The sequence below is a fragment of the Tachypleus tridentatus genome, chromosome 7 (genome assembly GCF_004210375.1).
Source record: "Tachypleus tridentatus isolate NWPU-2018 chromosome 7, ASM421037v1, whole genome shotgun sequence".
Lineage (NCBI taxonomy): Eukaryota > Metazoa > Arthropoda > Merostomata > Xiphosura > Limulidae > Tachypleus > Tachypleus tridentatus.
In genome coordinates, this window is record NC_134831.1 from 148,695,400 (window position 1) to 148,710,823 (window position 15,424).

Genomic DNA, 15,424 nt, shown 5'->3' on the forward strand with positions numbered 1-15,424 from the left:
TGATATTTTCAAATAAAATGATGTTTTGAAAATTACTAGAAACATTTTTAGATTTTTAGTATTATAAATTTTTAGTAGACTTTCTTTTAAAATTTAATCTTAGGTTTTCAACTTTTATTTTTTTATCTAAAGACAATTCAGTTAATTTTAAATGTCAAAAGCTGTAATGAGCAGTAACTTGCAGCAGATAGGATAGATCTGAGATTCTATTTTTATATACCATTCATCTATCATGGAATAATTAAGAAAAGATTGAGAAAAATATGTCTTTAGCATTATCATTTGTCATGAATTAACTCAATGTATATCACTTTTTTTTAAAGGGTTTTGAGCTTAAAATATTTTTACATTATCCACACACACAAATCAGAGAACATATAAAAATTAAAAAACTGACCATTTTAATAGAGTTTTCTGTTTTGGATATTGGTAAAACACGACATCCCTCACCATCTGAAAAAGCTTCTTCAGATGATGCTGTGCTACCATCAAACGAGCCTTCACGGTCTGACAGACCTATAAGTTGTGAGATTAAAAGAGTTTACTATCTCATTCTGCTATCACACAGGTAAAAAAAAAGGTAAATGAAGTTTAATGGTTCAGCTTTCAAATTTTTTAATGAATACAATAATTTATAAAACAAAAGCAAAAAAAAAACCAAATAAACTATGTCATATCATACACAGTAATACAATCTTCATTGACTAACAGTATAAACTGACATGTAAATCCAAAGTAACATAAAAAAATTTGTAAAAACATAGAAGGTTATCTGTGAACATACCTTAAATCAATAATGTGTTTCAGCATTTTCTGTTAAGACCCTCAATTCTAATACTTATTGACAAGTTACTAAAAATGACATAGCTGAAAAGATTACACATGAATTAAATTTGAAGAATTAAAACACTCACTTTTATTGTGGTTTCAAAAAAAATCATACTAATATCAATAAATTTATAATACTTTTTCTCAATACTTAAATTTTAGATTACTTCTATACACATTAACTCTAATAAACTATTAATGTTTTCCCAACTACTTTTAATTCTAAATTACTATAACATGTATTTACCCTAACAAATGAACAATGTTTTCCTGTCTACTTTTAACTGTATATTACTTTTATATGTATTAATCACAGTAAAGTTCCAATATTTTTAACCCCAACAGTTTCAGACTCTTTTTTTTTTATCTCAGTTAATCATAATATATGGTGGACTACAATTATTGCCTGGTCAAAAATGTGAATTACTTTATCAAAGTGCATAAGCACTTCATTTTTAGCCATATATTTTAACTATATTCCTTTTTCTTACCCTTAAGAATGGGTAAATTATGTTCCAAATTTTATTTATTTTGGATAAAATGTTCAAGCCAAATGGACTAAATAATGATTTACTTCTATAGTAACTGAGCTAACATCTTATAAACTGTTACTTGTTTATCTTCCAGTTAAATGTGATTATAGTGCACAGTGAAGTATTGAATATAATTTTCTCTTTCCATAGTTACTACCAACTATTATTATTATTACCATTTTAAGCATCATTTTATACAATTTTGAAAAATTCAATTTGTTAGTGTGGGTAGAAAAAAGCTACAGGGCTCAAACTGGACTTCTGTTTTCAATTTCTGTTAAACCACATCAGAATATTATATTCAGCAACATATTATGAAAAAAAAAAAAGACCTTTTCTTATTCCAAGTTAAATCTATCCCTTTTTATCATCATAGATTTAACTTGAACAAGAAAGGTCATTTTGAGAAACATATCAATCTTGAAGTAATTTTCATAATTGTTCACATATACAAATATTTTTTCATATTTTTGTTGCATAATGCAAAAAATAAATTAGTTTCACAAAAAAGTGTACTTGAATGTTACCTGATAGCCTCAAATATATTTAATACTGCTGAATACTTCATCATTAAGCATATACAAAAATGATTCATAAAAAATTTCTTATATTAATCATGCTTAAATTCTAAAACATGCTAAACTTCCATTTATTTGATGAGTTTTAAGCCCAATTTGTTAACATATTTGTTTTTATAACACACATTCTGTTTTTGAGACTTGTCTTTGTATCTTTTGTCACTGCTAGGGAATTATGAGGTTAAAAAGCATGCAAGTATCTCACCTCGGGAGCTTGCTCGAGTCTTTCTTGATTCAACTGTCTTTTGAAAGTCTAGGGGTTGACTGAAGGATCTTTGCAGGTATACCTTGGGTTTGTGTCGGAAAACCTGTGGCTTGGCTTTCAAAGGACGAGACTTTACTGGATGAGGTGTGGAAAATTGCTGGAATATAAAAAAACATACTGTAATAAAGATGCAAGATCCTTTAGCAAAATTATATACTACACTTTTAAGGATTGTTAAAAAAAAGGAAAACATGTTAAATTTTAATGTGTTAAATTTAGGACTGAGATATCAAAGTGACACCATCACTACTTCTATTACACTATGTGACAAACTATTTTACTTTTTCTTGTTCCTGGGCAGAAAGTGTTATTTCCCAATTGCTTATGCCTAAAGTAAATGGAAAAGACCCATTTTTCTCTTCAAATTTTGCTTTTGTGGCCTGGAAGCATATAATGAAAACATGATGGGAGACTATATTTGGGGGCTGATATGTGAAAATGATTTACATTACAGTCGTAAATTTCAAAAGACTACTCACTTCTAAACATTTTTGTATAACTTTAGTATAAATACATGAAAATCATGATTCATATGTTGTTTTATTCAGACCTTATGTAAATGAAAATGTGCAAATTTGCCTGTTTTTACAAAGAAAATAGGTTAATTTCTAAATTTCATTATCCAGGTCATAAAACCAAAGTTTGAAGGGAATAATGGCCATTTTCTGTACCTTTACAACATAAGCAATTATGAACTAACAATAGTATCCAGGTACAAAATTTGTGTTACATAATTTTATGGACTCTTTTGATTAATCAGTGCTGGGTGATATTATAAAATAACATAAAGCTGATGAGAACAATACTAAATTTTACAACACTGCAATTTTCTGTTCATTTTATCAGAGTTCTAAGCCCTTATTTGTTTATCAAGGCAGAATAAACTAACAGTTTCTAATAGATCACTGTGATATACAAATCTAAGCAAATAAAACAATAAGAATATAATTATTCTCAAATGTAAATAAATAACTGTTCCAAAGTAAGCATAACAATATATACTGTACCTCTTACTTGTCAAAGTGCTCAAATAAAAGTAAACTCATACTCTAAAAATTACTCACCCTTTTAACACTTGCTTTTGTTGGTGAATGGAGAATTTGATTCTGATCAACCTCCACAGACCATCTGTGCTGAACATTTTTCAAGCTAAGCGTTTTCAATTCAACCTGAAGAAAAATGTAGAATTTAACAGAACACACTACATTATTTAAACAAAATAATTATCATTTACCTAGCACTTGATACTTATCTTTGAAAAAAAGACAGTGACTGACACCCAAAAGAATTTAACTGTCATTTACAACTTACCTGGTAATATTTATTACACTAACACAGTAAAATATATCTATTAATTATATGAAATACAATTTTCATTACAATTAATCATTAATTACAAGTTTCAATGTACAAAAATTAAAAAGCCCTGTCAAGAATAGAATAAATTATTTGAGAGTATAAAACTGTTTGAATCTATACTCAATTGAATTTTCAAAGATACCAGTTAAATGCAATTTACACACACTTTTGTTCAGTGGAATATAAAATAACTGAAGTCTTACCTTTTTGTTTTGCAGTGAAAATACAAGAATAATTAAGTTACAAAAACCAGTAAACTTTACATCTCTTTCCATAGTTTACTATAAAAGGAATTAGTTGATATAAATATGTTCCAATACGTTTTGCTGTCAATATGTCCTGTAAACAATACTGAAAAACTTTACTCTTTTCTAGTACTTGGAAAAAAAGGCAATGTTTACTTTTTCACTCTTATAGTAATCCATTTTCAGACTGACTTTTTTAGCATTTTCACAACATTAAAACTATTTTATAAAAACTGTTGTGAAGCCTAATATTATTACTAATATTATTAGTGAGATAAAAATTATATTGTAAAAAATATCTGATCATAAAAATTGGATTTGGTTGAGGAAAACTTTAAAGTATATAAAAATATAATCTTCAAAAAAAAGAAACGCAAAAGGCAAAATTTGAGACATTGTTAACAAGTTTATTCTGGGTAGTTCTGTAGGACATGTGTGAAACTTTGCACATTCACTGCTGAACATCCAAAGTCTGCGAAGTCAACGCTCACTAGTTGACGTTTAACGTCACTCGACGTCAATAACGAGTATGCCCCCAGTGAGCATCAATAACTGCTTGGCACCTCCTGCCCGTGGAAGCGATGAGATGACGAATCACATCCTGTGGAATGGCTGTCCACTCAGCCTGCAAAGTTGCTGCAAGCTGAGGTAGAGTCTGCGGTTGAGGTTGTTGCTGTCGCAGACGTCGGTCCAACTCGTCCCAAAGATGTTCAATGGGGTTTAAATCTGGTGATCTGGAGGGCCAGGGAAGAACGTTGATGTTGTGGTGTCTCAAGAAAACAGTGGTGAGTTGGGCTGCGTGAGGACGGGCGATGTTGAAAAACGTCGTTGACGTTCACCATGATGGGTTGCACATGGGGCCTAAGAATCTCGTCGACGGTTGCGTACGGTCTGATCATAAATCCTACGCAGCCCTGGTATAGTTGAGGCAGTAGACGTCACAGTGGTGGTCCTATCCCGAAGGTGACGTAACCGGATGTAGCGATCTTATGTGGGCGTGGTCACACGTGGTCTGCCAGATCGTGGACGATCACAAGTTGATCCATGTTGTTGGTGACGATTCCATAGCCATGTGATGGTGCTTGGGTGGGCATTCACAGCTCTGGCAACATCTGATCGAGATTCGCCTGCTTCCAAGCGACCAATGGCGATGTTGCGTTGTGCTTCAGTCAGTCTTGGCGTAACTGTATTGCGTGTCGGTGACTTAACATTGAGCTATGGAAACCAAGAACCCGTCACTTTTATAGGGATGTTGCACTTGCAGAACATGCACATCTCTCAAACAAATTTATTGGGCACGAATGCGTTTTGGCGAAAAATCCGATGTTTTCCTCCGTTTTCAATGTGCACAACTTTTTTTGTCATTTTGATCTGACAATCAGTGCCTTAACAAGTGTAACATCACATACTCTGAGCTTGTAACGTTATTACATATATTTCTCTTTAAAATAACAAAAATATCCCTTTTGCGTTTCTTTTTTTGAAGAGTATATAACTCCATAATGTTATTACAATGAACATTCAATTTCAAATTCTGTACTTTTAGCACTGGCATTCAAGCTAATATAGTTTCTTATTTTGAGTATTAACAAGTTGGCAAAACTAATTAAAAGTGACTTTTCTCCTTGATTACAATTTTTAATTATATACATATATATACACTGAATACGTTCTACCATACTTTGAAAGTACTGTAGTGACTGAACAATTAAGAACTTTTCTACAAAACTTATCTCTAGTACTTGATAGTTGACTTTGAAAAAACAGTAACTGACACCCAAAAGAATATGTACAACTATAAGATAGCATCTCACAAGATTTCCCATAATGCCTCAAATAAGAAACAGCATTATCAGATTTTTACTCTTTATTCTATATACATCTATCACACAAAAATTTACTGTGTTTTTATGCTATCATATGTAATTTCATAAAAATAGTTTACAGTATTCACATAAAATCTTCCAATTTTTTTATTATAAGTATTATTGCTAAAAAAATTCTTATAATTCTGAAGATAACCTAGGCATTAATAAAATATATAACTGAGCTGCTCACCGGTTTATTCTTATCTTGGAATGGTTCTTCCACGTCAGAAGAGGAGTTAGAAGGTGTCTTAGGTTTTGAAAGCACTGTGGAGTCAGCAGTCTAGGAAATTTACAGAAAAAACTTCAATATGATAAACTGTGCCACAATAAATGAAATGAAGTTAAGAAATTTAATGTTTGCCAAAACTTTTGGAAGATAAAAATGTTAATTTGTTTGTAAGAAAAACTGCATTAACATAACTTATGCATTACAATATTGACCTATTTATTCAAAAGGTTTCAAAAAATTCAAAAACTACATTTTGAAAAATGTTACAAAAGGAATAAGCAGAGACTGACTGGTAGGTGATATCATAGAATGTGTCAAATTATTATTTCCCAAGTTATTTCTTTAAGAATTTTAAAATATGTATAGTATTGCTTTGTAAGTTAAATACCTATTAATTTTTAAAATTATGTATTAATTATTTGTCAATAGATATAATTTTTATGTAGTATTTGATTGTTCTAAATACTTAGCAATATCCTTTCTTTTGTAACTATTATTCAAAAATACTTTTAGAATAATACCAATGAAATCTTCAGGCTATAAAAAATGATCAAAATTCAAAAAGACTTAATATAATTCAGTAAAATTCTACAGATCCTTATCATCTTCATAATTTAGCACAAAGAGATCAAAAGCCTTTATCTTACTGATCCTATAGAGAGTTTTGTAAACTTTAATAAGCTAAGATCATCTCTCACTCTTAGCTTTTCAAGGGAAAATATATCTTTATCCATTCTTATAAGACAATCTTTCTATTTTATAAACCATTTTAGTGAACCTCCTGTAACTAGCAATTTTTATTGAGATAACTACATTTTTGAGTTGTAATCAATGCCTATTATGACACACTAAAATTTTATTAGCTTCACTAATAGCAACAGAGCACTGCCATGATGATTTATTGGACACTATGCCAAATTTTTTCTATTCAGTGATATAACCGAGTAGGTTCTTCATGTTAAAAAAAATAAAATGTAATCCAAATTTCATTAACCAAAGAACATTACATTGCATTAAAGGTTACTTGCCAAATATTTGTACATTACAACTGATCCAAGTCATTCTAAAGCACCTCAAAATCCTCAATATAGGTAAAGTCTAACATCATCAGCAAACTTAATTAATGTACTAATTATATCCCTATCAATATCATTAACGTAAACAAAAAAAACAGCAAAGCAAAAAGCACTGACCCATGAAGAACTTCATTAGTAACAAGGGTAAAATTTGACTAGATTCCATTAATAACAACTTTTTGAATGCCTTCATCCAAGTATTCTATAATCCAGTTAACTAGTTTTTCTCTATCCACTATCACTGTGATTTTCTATGCTAATCCTTATCATATACTTTTCAGATATCTATGCACTCCAAGTCTGAACCATTTCCTTCATTCAGATAACAAGTAATATCCACAGCAAAAAACAAACTGTTAGTAAGGTAAGTTTCATTTCAGTGACTACACATTAGCTCTCTCTTATCATATTTTGAAAGCGTTATTTATCAGACACTTTAGAATGTTTCCCATAAAATGTTGGTTTGGTGTTTTAAGACACAAAGCAACTAGGCTATCTGCACCCCCATAAAAGGAGTAATACTAACTGGCCTATAATATTCAGAGAAATTATTATCGCTCCCTTAAAAATAGAAGTAACATTAACAGTTCCTCAATCATCAAGCATATACCCACAATTTATTGAGCTACCAAATATGAAAAAGGGAGGCTATAATATCTAATTTTTGACCCCTTAAATATCCTGGCAAAAACCTTGTCCAATTCTGGTGCATCATCTGTTTTTAAGTTTCTCAATACTTCTATTTATCATCTAATAACTTAATTATTTCTCATGTAATGTCAGAAATACTATCAATATATTTTTTGTAAAACAGAAGTAAATAGTTAAAGTTCTATCTTTAACAAAAACTGACATAAGTATCCTTTAAGAATCCAATCCACATTTTTTGCTAATCTTTGTAGTAACAAATTTTCTGTTAGTTGAAATTAATAGCAAGTACATTGAAATAAACACTATTAATCAGCCGTTTCTCATATACTCTTTATGGTTTTTAATTTTTAACTAAATATTTTTAAGTCTGTAACTCTTACATTGTAATTGTTTACCTAAATATTTTATTAATGTTTTTACTAAGCTAATTAAGTTTAATATTCCCATTATTCTTTTTCTGCTTGTTATTACTTAAAAGAATTTATTACAAAAAGTTTTTTGTATCTGTCTTGAATCATCTTTTAATACATTACTAATGATAAACTTTTCATAATGGGTTTAAAATGTGCTTTCTGAAAAACTAAGTTGAACTTCATTCTTTGTTATCTTTACATGCAGCAACACATCAAATCTAATTATTCAATAATTACTCTTTCAAAAATGTTTCCCCACTTCAATTATTACAATAATATTTTCATTAGCAGGTAATAATAAATGTAAAATGGCTCTTAATAACATCAAGAAATTATCTGATTTCAAACAAATTCAATCGGTATGCATAACATCAAAGTCACCCATAATTATTGCATCATTATTCTTATTATTAATAACATTGATATCATGTTTCTGATAATCATTGCCAACTAAAAACGTTTCTATCTTTGAAATCTCTGATTGTAACCCATGTACATTCAACATCTTGCATACTATTTTGACTCTTCAACCTCAACAGGCAGTAGTTCATCTCTAATACTCAGTTATAATAAAAGCCACCAAACCTCCAGATTGAAAAAAAGTCTAACCATATTAAATAACTTGTTTGCTTGGGAAATCACAAAAGCTTAAAATAAAAAAAACTGGGGAAGGTTGGCTGACAGGCTTAATAGCTCTATAGGATAGAAAAGCCTACATCATCTCCTAGTAGCAGGATCCAGAGTTAAAGGAAAGAATATAGATACCTGAGACAATAGGGAATGGGGAAAGGAAATGGAAAAGTTCTTTTCACAAAAATTTGGATAATCCAAGAATTATTGGGGAAAAAATCTGTCCTCACTGAATAGTCACTGGTACTGTTGACAACAAACATGTCAAACTATTGAACCTTTACTGGTAGAAACGAGTAAAGGACAAGAAGGTGTAGGGTGGGAAAGAAGAACAGGAGAGTGTAAGGGCTCACAATGAGACAAACAAGCAACTAAAGATGAATGGGTCCAAATGTTGTCTCATAGATTCCATGATTCTAAAGACTCGGGAATATCACCAAAAACAGATAAATGGAGAAAAGGAGCCATACACAAATACCAAAGACGAACCTGTTACAAGATAGTGTCCCTTCCAAGATCCCAACAATAAAAAAACAATGTGTGAAGGGATACAGCCAAAGAGGGTAATCACTCCAAAGTGAAATTAACAATGAAAATGTTATCTCCCCAAACTCTGCAGGAGATTGGTAAAGTGTCTCAGAAAGGAGGTGTATGGTGGACAAGTATCATAGGAGAGCAGTAAGGATAAAAAGAAGACAGGAAATCTGTGGAGGAGATAAATGACTAGGATTTTTAGGGTCAGCCTCTTCCTACATAGGTAAAAGTGACTCCAACTGCTGAGAATTAAGAAAAGGTTAATCAGCCTAATAATAACCCAAGAAAAAATAAGGCAAGGCCTATGGAGAATGAGACTTGCTAGAACCCACTCTTAATTAAGAAACAAACTGTTCAGCATGAACTCTGATGTCAGGGAAAGGAAATAAAACAAAATACTTTGAGGAAAGAACGAGATAAAAAGACTCCCCCCGCTAGTACAGCAGTATGGCTATGGATTTACAACGCTAAAATCAGGGGTTCGATTTCCCTCGGTGAGCTCAGCCGATAGCTCGATGTGCTATAAGAAAACACACATGAAAAAAACAAATCGGTGAAATGGATAAAATGGAACACGTTGTAAAATAACATCTAAAAAGACTGAGTTAGGCCTAGTAGATTCTACACAAAATGCTTGGGAAGGCACAGTATAGTTCTGTGGAGGAAAAAAGGCTACCAAAATTCTTTTCATCATGAACAGGGAAGGTAGATTCAAAGAAATATCGAAAGAAGAAAGTCAACTCATATGAAAACAAATCTCCCCTCAAATTAAAGCTGAAAATTCCTCAGTCGAAGTCCCGTGACCTGCATAAGAGTGCTAAAATAAAGTGAAAAAAAGTGCACAGTGGTAACATATCATAAACGGTGAATAATTAAAAACAAAAGGATAAACAAAGGTAAGTTAAAACTACAGAAAGCAAACAGTAGGAAAATATTTAAATGTAATCACTACTTCACGGAAATTGTAAAGAAAACATTACAAGAGCACTAGATCACTACCTAAGGAAAAGAGACAGTTTAGTAATATCGAATAGGAGTTATATAGGTCAGGAAGGTGTGTCACACTTCTCTTACTGGAGGGTTGTAGCATTATGATTTACATGCGAGACGCAGTTGAACCATGTTAATCGTGGGTTGGTTGTTGGTTGTTTTTTTCATTTCGCGCAAAGGTACACGAAGACTTTCTACGCTATCCGTCCCTAATTTAGCAGTGTAAGACTAGAGGGAAGACAGCTAGTCATCACCACCAACCGCCAACTCTCGGGTTACGCTTTTACCAACGAATAGCGGTATTGATCGTTACGTTATAACGCCCCCACGGCTGAAAGAGCGAGCATGTTTGATGCGACGGGGATTCGAACCTGCGACCCTCAGATTACGAGTTGAACGCATTAACCCACCTGGCCATGCCGGGACTAATCGTGGGAGTTTAAGGTTTGTGGCATGCGAAACCATTTTTGCAGAGAGAGAATAGCACCGAACTAAAACATAACAATGTGAAAGGAAATAGCGTACGAGATATAATTTTTTAATTTATTGGTCTTTTAAAACTATTATTTAAATTACCATGCTCAAATATAATTTTTTTTTTCGAAATTTCTCAAACTCTTGCCACAACCATGTAAGTTTAGTTTAGAGCTTCCCCAAGCATCCCACTACCTAGATTTGCATATAATTCTTCTTCACTCGGAAAATTATCACATAGTCCTGAAGTAAAAATGTCTGTTTTATATATTTTATGCCAACACACCACATAATATTTTGTTGAATATTAACTATACTCACCTGAGTAACTGAAACTTTTGGTTTTAATTGTCCAGAAGAATCAGCATAGCAAACACTAGAAACTCTAAGACTGTGCCGATCCTGCCTGTATCTTCCCGTTTTCTCTCTGGAAGATCTTAGTACCAATGAACCGCCTTTTTCATATTGATTCTTGCAACTTATACTTTGAAGTGATTTTCTGAAAATTTCAGTGTTGAAGCATGACCCAGCTACAGCATGTTGAGAGAGGGAGTCAGTATCACTTTCCTCAAAGAAGGTGGTTCGTGAAAGAGATTCGTCAAAGCTTTTATTCTTTTCGGAATTTGAATATATTCCAGTGGTAGAGGTGTCTTTTTTAGTTTTCTGAAAGCGTAATGAAAAAGTTTTTCTAAATTTTTGTAGAACGCTATCGCCTGTTGCTAATCGTGGATTAGATGTTCTGATTGAATAATGGCGATTAAATACTGCAGATTTTTCACCATTTGGTGCTTCTAACGGTGAAAAGTTACCACTAGATTTACTTAATATCTTATCACTGGACTTGTCAGCAGTAAGGTTAAAGGAGTTATTTAAAATTTGTTTGGTTTCAACTTTACTATAAACGTGCGACCATGGTCGGTGATGACTGCGGCCTCCTCGTCGAATATCTTCACTGCTGTGTGCTACTTCAAACTGAGGTATACTGCATGTCTTTAGCTGCCGTTCAGATTTTGAGATAAGACTGTTCTTGGTGAATTGAGTACGATACACTTTTTTGTTTCCAGGTGCAGGTACAATATTTGAAGTTAGCTGACCAGAGTTTTCTATTTCTGTACCTAAGCTGCCAACATTTGGACCAGTATGAACATCTTCATTGCTGTATGCTTCAAGCTGAGGTATACTGCATGTCTTTAGCTGCCGTTCAGATTTTGAGATAAGACTGTTCTTGGTGAATTGAGTACGATACATTCTTCTGTTTCCAGGTGTAAGTACAATATTTGAAATTAGCTGACCAGAGTCTGCTATTTCTGTACCTAAGATGCCAACATTTGGACCAGTATGATTACTCTCTATGCCCATAACGAGATTTAACTTTCTTATTTCAGTCTGTGAAGCATCTATACCAGAAATTTTACCAAATCCAGAGTTAAGATAGGGATAATCTTCTTTTAATAAATCCCTAATCTGAGGAGTATTTACATGATAATTTTCATTACGCTTAGAGTCATGACTCGCAGAGTCAATTTCCTCTGATTTCCTAGTTTGTTCAATATTTACATGAAATGATTCATCAGGTGCAGGGTTGTACCAAACTGATCCTGACTCCTTTAAATCATTTGCTTGGGAATCATTTACAGATTGAGGCTCAATGGAATCGTGGTGTGCAAACATAGCACCATGCTCTTCTAATTCCTTTAGAAAAACGAAATAAAATTAGTGTCAAATATGAACTTCCTTGTACAAATTATTTATTCTTCAAACTTTAGTTTTAAAGACTATGTATTCAACAAAATCATGAAATGACATGTCAATACAGAATAAACACAACACATTAAATTAAAGAAATACTAAACCTTAGAAAGCTTGCATTTTGCCAAAAAACAAAACGAAACACAATATAAAAGAGAATAATATATGTTAGAAAACACTAGTAAGACAACGCTATCTTTGTTAAAAGTTGTGTACGTTTTCATTACTATATACAACTTTTGGGCATTTAAAAAAGTTATTTTCGTTAACAAATATAAGAAGGTAGTAGCATATTTGAGATAAAATACCAGTTAATAATTTCCAGTTGAATTAAATTAAATGTACCAGTATCATAATTTGCGATAAAAAACTTGAGTATCTAAATGGGCAAACATTTTGAGGTTGAATAGTATACTAATAAATAAATTATAGTGATAAAGTGAGTTAGAATGTACTATAAAAACCCTTTCTTTAAGAATAGTTTCAAATCAAATATTAAGAGTAACATAATCCATACAATGTCAATACTGTTACTGTTGCAGCTTCTAGTTTACTTCACCTAACCCGAAGTCCTTAGATTGCACTTACATTAAAACATTAATTTAATAACATTTCATAATGATTCTGTGTGCCAAATCGTCTGGCGCTGGAAATTCTATAGTGTTTATAAGCAAACTGTTTAAACATCTTTTGTGTTTACGGTAAAGTTACTAATTCTATCTGCTACCATCCTTAATTTTGAAATATTGGCCAGAAAGAAGACAGCCAGTCAGTAGTATCTTACCACCTATCATCCATGCTGAGGAGTTAACTGTTGCTCTTTAGTGCACCAACAGCTTAAAATTTAGGGAATATTTCTTTTATCATTTGGATTCAACTCTAATTCTCTGAAATCCAGAGCTCTACCACAGGATCATCCTGTTTCATTAAAAAATCAGTCACATGAGAAAGGAAGATCAGCACAATTGATTTACGATGATGACAGAAATCTTAAATGTTTATATATTTGTAAATTTTATTAAAAACAATACATCTACTGTACGAAGTAGATAAGGTTTCCACCTGTCACACCGATATCACAAGCCTTTGAAGGTATCGACTGACATGCAACTTGTACGAAAGAAAGATGCTTTCTGGTATAACAAATAAGCTTGTCTTTTTAGAATTTTTCCAGCCATATATATATATTTCAAATGGAAGATGTGCTACTTTGGGCATATAATCAGATTCGAGGATAGGTTAGTAAAGATCGTGAGGAGTAATAAAATTCGAATCGGGTGTAGGAGCGCCGCACGCTCGATATGGCTCGTATATATTGACGTTAAAATGCTAATCAAGCAATACTTGGATTAGACAAAATATATATATAAAAAGGCTGTTTTCATGAAATAACAGATATAGGATACTTATTCTTCATACATATATTGTATTACTAGATTATAATTAATTAAAAACACGTTCATAAAACATGTTTAAATAGAATTTTGAGAAGAAAAATTAATCATTATTTCCTGTCATATGCGTTCCGCTTGTTATTCTTAAACGTTATTCTGAATAGTTTAACGACTGAAATATTTTTAAAGTGGACCAAGAGTAGCCAGTAGTTTAAATGCTGAAGTGTGAACCAGGGAATTCTTGGTTCGTGTTGTGCTGTTGCATACTTGTTCTTGTACTTTTGAACTATGGATGAGTTACGAGAGTGACAGTTAAATCCTGTTGTTCGATTAGTATAGCCCAAAAGCTGGTGGAGGGAATTATTGACCAGCTGCTTTCCCTCTAGTTTATTAGTTCAAAAATATGGAAGGCTAGTGCAGAGAGCCTTTGTGTAGTTTTTAATGAATATCTAAGGTAAACAAACAAAATAGTTTTTAAAGTAGAAAACTTCATCATTTTCCATAATTTATGGGTAAAGGAATAGTCACTAATTTCTACAAAATGTTAAATATTTTGCGAGTCTCGCTACTATGTAGATGTTAATATAAGATATAGTATAACTCGAGAATAAAATCCAAAACATGTCAAACTGAACTCAGAAACTTCATTGTTTCTCGTTTTATTGTAGCATCAAAATGCTACAATATTTCAGTGAACGCTACTGTTCACTGAAATACTAAACATAATTAGTGAACGCTACTGTTCACTGAAATATGAAACATAATTAGTGAACGCTACTGTTCACTGAAATACTAAACATAATTAGTGAACGCTACTGTCCACTGAAATACTAAACATAATTAGTGAACGCTACTGTCCACTGAAATACTAAACATAATTAGTGAACGCTACTGTCCACTGAAATACTAAACATAATTAGTGAACGCTACTGTTCACCGAAATACAAAACATAATTAGTGAACGCTACTGTTCACTGAAATACTAAACATAATTAGTGAACGCTACTGTTCACTGAAATACTAAACATAATTAGTGAAACATACAAGGGTATCTTTGGTAAACTCTTCTTCCAAGACCTGTGCCAGGTGTTTAGGTCGCTCGATTCACAATCTGAGGGTCGTGGGTTCGAATCCCTATCACACTAAACATGCTCGCCTTTTCAGCTATGGGGGCATTAAAATGTGATGGCCAATCTCATTATTCGTTGGTAAAAGAGTAGCTTAAGAGTTGGCGGTGGGTGTATTGACTAGCTTCCTTCCCTCTAGTCTAACATTGCTAAATTAGGGGTGGCTAGCGCAGATAGCTCTTATGTAGCATTACGCAAAATAAAAAAAAAAAATTCCAGAAAGTAGAAACTACAAATGTGAAGAAAATTTTTGCAGTAATACGACTACAGAGATAGGACTATGTGGTCGTAAGAAAATCCTTCTAGTTCAACTCAACTGAATAATACAAAAAGAAATAACCTCGATTGAACTTTGGTATCAAAAGTAGCCCAAAGAATGTCAGTGATATTTAAGTTATGAGTCAGAGTTCAGTAATAATAAGATAATAACTTTGTTAAAAGTAGCAAGAACTGAAACAAATGGTGAGATCATTAACATACA

At 32.2% G+C, this 15,424-nt stretch overlaps 1 protein-coding gene across 2 annotated transcripts in view; it reads right to left on the reverse strand.

Annotated features, from left to right (window-relative positions):
- LOC143256878 (uncharacterized) overlaps positions 1 to 12,363 on the reverse strand; it is a 39,373-nt gene extending 27,010 nt beyond the window's left edge. For both annotated transcript variants that reach the window (XR_013031591.1, XM_076514683.1), the window contains exons 1-5: positions 10,995 to 12,363; positions 5,867 to 5,956; positions 3,269 to 3,373; positions 2,145 to 2,301; positions 398 to 516 (exon numbers count right to left, since the gene is read on the reverse strand). Coding sequence is in view for 1 of the 2 variants with exons in the window: in XM_076514683.1 (XP_076370798.1) it covers positions 398 to 516; positions 2,145 to 2,301; positions 3,269 to 3,373; positions 5,867 to 5,956; positions 10,995 to 12,344 (1,821 nt within the window). In the remaining variant the exon portion in view is untranslated. The remainder of the gene's footprint in view (positions 1 to 397; positions 517 to 2,144; positions 2,302 to 3,268; positions 3,374 to 5,866; positions 5,957 to 10,994) is intronic.
- Between the last annotated feature and the right edge of the window lie 3,061 nt (positions 12,364 to 15,424).